The 6038-nt window shown below is 45.5% G+C and overlaps 1 protein-coding gene across 4 annotated transcripts in view; it reads right to left on the reverse strand.

Moving 5' to 3' along the window:
• PAIP1 (poly(A) binding protein interacting protein 1) overlaps nucleotides 1–3854 on the reverse strand; it is a 30805-nt gene extending 26951 nt beyond the window's left edge. For 3 of the 4 annotated variants that reach the window (XM_055086544.1, XM_055086543.1, XM_024122016.3), the window contains exons 1-2: nucleotides 3587–3850; nucleotides 2582–2751 (exon numbers count right to left, since the gene is read on the reverse strand). In XM_055086544.1, the coding sequence (XP_054942519.1) occupies nucleotides 2582–2751; nucleotides 3587–3614 (198 nt within the window). In that variant the 5' untranslated portion in view covers nucleotides 3615–3850. Of the gene's footprint in view, nucleotides 1–2581; nucleotides 2752–3340 lie in introns of all 4 variants that reach the window. The other variant, XM_024122007.3, reaches the window with a different exon arrangement.
• Between the last annotated feature and the right edge of the window lie 2184 nt (nucleotides 3855–6038).

Genomic DNA, 6038 nt, shown 5'->3' on the forward strand with positions numbered 1-6038 from the left:
GAGCGCAGGCTCAGTAGTTGTGGCACATGGGTTTAGTTGCTCCGCAGCATGTGGGATCTTCCCGGACCAGGGCTCAAACCCACATCCCATGCATTGGCAGGCAGATTCTTAACCACTGCGCCACCAGGGAAGCCCTCAACTATTTCTAAATGAGTGAGTGACTTTGGATTACGGTTACTACAAGGAAAAGTTTCTCTCATAACTAGATTTTATCCCAAGACTTGGGAAAAACAAGGATTTTGCTGTTCTGTGACGAACTGGATTGAGAAAAACTCCTAGCTTTGACAGAGGGTAAAAAGGGTAAGGCCCAAAAATATATCAGGGCAGGGGTAGCAAGCTTGAATGCCTATAGAATCCAGGTGGATTACAGGCAAATGAAGTAAGCCAGTGAGCAAATTAGAGGTTACACATTCCATATAAAGGGGTGGCTGCCTCTACTCAGCTCCAGCCAACTCTGCTCTATCAAAACAGCAGTCCAGTATGGCCAGATCTCATGGCTTTCAAGAGAAACCAAAAAAATTCAGATTTGCAATATCTAATTTAAGTACTGGTAAATTATAAAGCCCCTCTTAAAAAAAACTCAGGGCCAAAAAAGACACACCTGCAGGGTACACATGATCCACAGGCTTCCAGTCTGCAATCTTTTCTGGCAAAATGAGTGCAGCAGGAGCTGAGGAGACCAAGGAGCACCTAAAAGATGGCAGTGGTTCAAAGGAAGTGGACTAACATGGCTCAACACATTGCTCTCAGGAATCACCTGAGCTATGTATAAAACTAGCTGGTAAAGGACTGCAAAACAAAAATTGCATCCCTCCCACCATAAGATAGCCCAAATCAATAGGAAGACAAACAAATGAGGAACCAGTTGTGGTTCTTAAGGTAAGTATCCTTAAAAGTTATTCAACTACTCATAGCTCTCCAATGGTTCCTTTCTTCTCTAAGCCAAATACAGTTTGGGGGCAAGAATCCAGCTGCTCTCATTTCTACTTTACCTGATTGATGGCCCATTCCACCCCAAATCAATTGCTCTTCCTACTATGCCTGTATTTTCCCCTCTCCAGCCCCAAAGTTCTTCTTAATGCAGTCTAAGATGCATGAAGTTTCTAAAATATGGAATAAAGCTTTCCCATGCTTTCTATCAAATATGAAAGTCAAGTCCCCCCGCTCTCGCCACAAAAGTAACAAAAAAAGGTGTGCCACCATTAGTTGATCAGGTACATTCAAATTAAAAAACTAACACCCATCCACCAGAATGGCTAAACTTAAATAGCAAATACCTAGTGCTGATAAGGAATTAAAGTGACTGGGAACCAAACAGTACTCAACGCATACATTGGAACAGTCTCTTTGGAAAAATATTTGGCAGTCTCTACTAAAGCTGGTTACCTTAAGTCCCAGCAACTCCACTCCTAGGTATATACCAAACAGAAACAAGGACAAATGTCCACCAAGGCATGGACAAGAATAGCAGCCCTAATCATAAAAGCCCCAAAGTGAAAGCTACCCAAATGCTCATCAACAGACAAATATTCACACAATGGAATGCTATGAGAATTAGTCATCTCCAATTACATGCTTCAGTATGGATTAATTTTGATATTGAATGAAAGAAAAATATATTTTATATGACTCCATTTATATGAACTTTGAACAGAGGCAAAACTATTGTTCAAGCAAAATACCGGTTACCTTTGGAGAGCAGTAATGATTAGAAGGGGACAGAGCAGGCTTTGGGGATGTTGATAACTTAATGTACACTCTTCTGTATATTACATGTCAAAAAATGAAGACAGGAAAAATAGAACTTATGCTAAAGTATTATCATTTCTTCAATCCAGAATGGTCCCTGCCCTACTTATCTACAATTAATTATATGCATTTACATAGCACAACAAATTCCTTTCTATATATCCCAATCGTGCTTGGCGTTTTTTCCTGCCATTTAAGTGTGATCAATTTCTAAAATTCTTACGTTATTGACAAAGATGACTCTGAAAGTTTAAAACACTTTATCAAAAGTTTAAAACACTTCATCAAAACTCCCTACATTTCTACATAACTGTTAATTAAAAGCAGAAACACTTCTATTTTAACATAACAGAGCCCAGATGTGTATTTCTCAACATTCAAAAAACTAACTTAATTAGTCTGCAGCAAAACCACTGATAATTTACCCTAAAGCTACCAATGAGTATTCAGCTGTCCTGCTAAAATCAAAAATTAACCTTGCCAGATCACTATTCTATAGGTTGTCCATAAAGTCAGGACACAGACTTTAGTTTTATAGACTGAAGATGTCCTTGACCACCTTAAATTTATTAGCCTAGAGACAGTCTATAGATGCTGGACATACGGCAGTGAACAAAATAGACAAGATTGTCTACTCTCAAGCTTACATTCTGATATCTTGAATATAATAACTACAAAATACATTCTTGAATCAATTTTGTTTCATGATTTCAATAAATTCATAAACTGTTTTATGTGTGGTAAAGAAAGCACACCAGTATACTGATAAATGATGCAATAACCATATTATTCCAATAATATTAACCTAGGGTTGCAGTAAAAGTGTACTTACTGTATAATTAGGAGAATAACTTGATGGGTAAAATTCAGGGGCGTTCACAGACAGCTTAGACATTAACACAGGAGCTGCAACCACCTGGGGTTTAGCCATTGTTGACTCCGAATTCTGCTGTGGGCTATTATCCTGCGAACTAGGTGGAGCTCTCAGGGGCCTCGTTTGTTCTGAGAAAGGAAAAAAAAATTGGTATTAGATGCGTTCATTCCCTTGTATAACAACTTACTGTACACTGAGAAGCCATCTGAGCAGGGATGGTTTTTAAGTCAAACAAGAACCCTCACGAAATTTAAGGTTATCGCCAGGATATGCGCAGAGAGCCTACAAAAAGGAACAATAGACTTGCTTTAGCTCATTTATGAACAGACCTGCTTCCTGAATAAACACTTGAGGGCTTCTTTTTCCTTTTTTTTCTTTTTTTTTAAAGTCGGTTGAAAAGACATGGTTGCCCGCCTAAGGCCTCCCTCTTGGGGGCTGGGGAGGGGGAGGCGATTTTTACTTCCTCCCGGGACAACAGAACTCATGAGACCGCGCACCGGACCCCTCCCCCAGCCCGGGCTCACAAAGGATTCCAGCGGCCACCTTCCAAACCCCGTTCTGGGCCCGTCCCCACCCCGTAACAACCGGACCCCTCGGGGAGTGCTTTCGGGGAACCGGGAGGAAAGAGGAGACAGAGCGCCGCCCTCGCGCGCGCGCGGAGGGCCGTGGGGAAGCGTTTGGCCCAGGAGGACGGGGTCCCCTAGAGCGGCTCCGTACCTGGGAGCGCCCCAGGCCGGGGAGGCCTCTGGGGGCCGGCGGGGACCTCACACTGGGCCCCTGGCGGCGGGGCCGTCCTGGGCTGGCGCAGCGGCGGCGGCTGCAGGAAGCCCGGGGCTTTTGGCTGCGGCGGCGGCGGGTGCCGCGGCCGCTCAGCAGGCCCAGCTCCGCTCGGGAAACCGCCGCCCTCAGGCCCGCCCCCTCCGCGGCCCAGGCCCAGGCCCCGGCTCCGGCCCCGACCAGCACCTGGGGCCCGATCGAAACCGTCCGACATGCTCCTCCTCCTCCTCCTGCGGGGGCCACCGCCGCTGCGCTCGGAAGAGGACGCCGGGAGAGGCGTCGCAGGCCGGCTCTCGCCGCCGAGCTCACTGGGGCCTCATGGAGGAGGAGGGCGGCGGGCCCCTGCTCGGCTCCTCCGCGCTTCGGCGGAGCGGACGGCAGCTGGAGCACCCGCCAAAGCCGCCGCACCGGAGCGCCCGGCCCCCACGGCTACCCTCCGCTTTCTGATTCTCCCCCAAAACCCAGCTCCTCCGCCTTCGGCGCGTCGGGGGCGAAGGCGGGTCACAGCGGCCCCCCGCGGCCCGGAGGCCCCGTTCGCGGCGGGCCGGCAGCCGCGGCCCTGCAGGCCGCCGGGAGAGGGGCAGCTAGACCGCTGGACAGCCCTGCTCGCCTCGGGCCGGGCGAGGGCATGTTGGTTCCCGGGGCCGGGCTCGGGGCAGAGGGGGTCGCTTACCCCTGGCGGGCCCGGCCTACACGAGGTTCTATGGAGAGAAGTCAAGACACTGACGGTTGATGCCAGGAAAATAAAATTACGGGGGGAGGGGGCGTGGAGCCAGAGCCAGGGTTCGCGGACGCGCACCTCCGTGGGCGCGCAGGTGTGTTCAATGACCCGGCGCCGGCGAGACCGAAGGACTGATTGGGAAGGGGGCTCTGGAAGCTGCTCTGCCACCTGCTACGTTAGCCGCGGGGAGGGGAGTAGGAACAGAATCAAAAATGCCCCCCACCCCGGCCCATCTCAATTCACCGTAGATATTTATCACAGTAGGTCACACTGTGACCAAGCTTTACTCTCTTCCCTTTTCTCTTCCCCTCCAGAAATTTTAAGAAAATACCCTACCTTTCAATGAAACTCTCCTCCTTTTCATCTTCTACCAGTGCTGTCCAATCAAAATATAATGCGAACCACAAATGCAAGCCACTTATGTAATTATAAATTTTCTAGAAGGCACATTACGCGAGTGAAAAGAAACAGGTGAAATTAATTTTCATAATATAGTTTACTTAACCCAGTAGATCCCAAATGGTATCATTCCAACATGTAATTAATATAAAGATATTAATGAGATTTTCTCTTTTTTCATACTAATCAAAATCCAAAGTGTATTTTACATTTTCTGCAGATCTCACTTGGGATTAGGCACATTTCAGGTGCTCAATAGCCCCCTGTGGCTAGTGGCTACCGCATTGCACAACAAAGTTCTAGACATTATTTATGTAAATTATTGTTTTAATCAGTCCTGACGGTGCTAAAGCCAAATGAAGGATGAATATAAGTAATGAAAAGGAGGGGGGGAAATGATTTCTTTACTGTCAGATTGAAACATCTCCACAAATTAATCGTAGCCCTGTATTTTAAGCAAGCCTTAATGTTTTTCACCATTGTCATCTTGAGAATCATTTCAGTTAAGAAAACACTTTTTAACCATTTTCTCTTCTTGCTAATGAAGAAAACACATCTTCACCTAAGTGAAAGAGGAAAATGGCTCTAATGAAGGCAATCGTGAATAAATGATTCATGCTGTTGATTGTTGGCAAAAATAATGAAGTCAGGGAAGGAAGCCAGCAAAAAGTGTGGTTCCTTGGTGTTGAGAAAGAATGTAGGGTTCAAGGTAGGCCAGAGCTTTGGTTTGGATCCTGGCCTAGACCCTTAACGCCTGTGAGGTTTTGGGTAAGTAAGGGATTTAGCTTCCCTGGGCCTCAGTTTCCTCATATATAAAGTAAGTATGTTGTAGCACTGAGCATATATTACAAAGACAAGATTACAATTTAAAAATTAGATGAGGTAATGCCAATAACATAAAAATCCATTTTTTTAGGTAGACGTCAGTCACTTTTTGCCCAGTCTTTTCTATTGCATAGGAAAGCCCCACAAACTGTATGCTCAACAACAGAGTTATCCTATATGTTCCACTAAAACAGATGCTCCAATCCTGTCCCAGGCTTTTGTTTGCATTCACCACCGTTTATTTCCCCTTAGAACTTTTATGATGGCTAGCTTCTTTTCCTTACCTAAGACTTTCTTATCTGAGGATGAGGCTATTCTGCATCCATCGTGACATCAGGGTATCTTTACAGTCCCTTTTGTTAGATAAGTTAGGTAATTGAGATCTTGTCCTTTGCCTCTCCCTATTTACTGTTATATAACTTTAGCCCTATTCTCATGACATATGAAAAGTGGACTTGCAGGCAACATGGATGGATTTTTTTACACTGTTGCTCTGATTCTCCGGCCTTCAGATTCGGACTAGAACTACACTACTAGCTTTCCTGGGTTTCCAGCTTGCAGACCTTAAATCATGGAACTTCACAGCCTCCTTGAGCACGTAAGCTAATTCCTCATAGTAAATCATGTATGTGTATATATATATATATATATATATATATATATTATATATATATAATACATATATATATTATA

This window comes from Physeter macrocephalus, chromosome 8, assembly GCF_002837175.3.
Source record: "Physeter macrocephalus isolate SW-GA chromosome 8, ASM283717v5, whole genome shotgun sequence".
Classification (NCBI taxonomy): Eukaryota; Metazoa; Chordata; class Mammalia; order Artiodactyla; family Physeteridae; genus Physeter; species Physeter macrocephalus.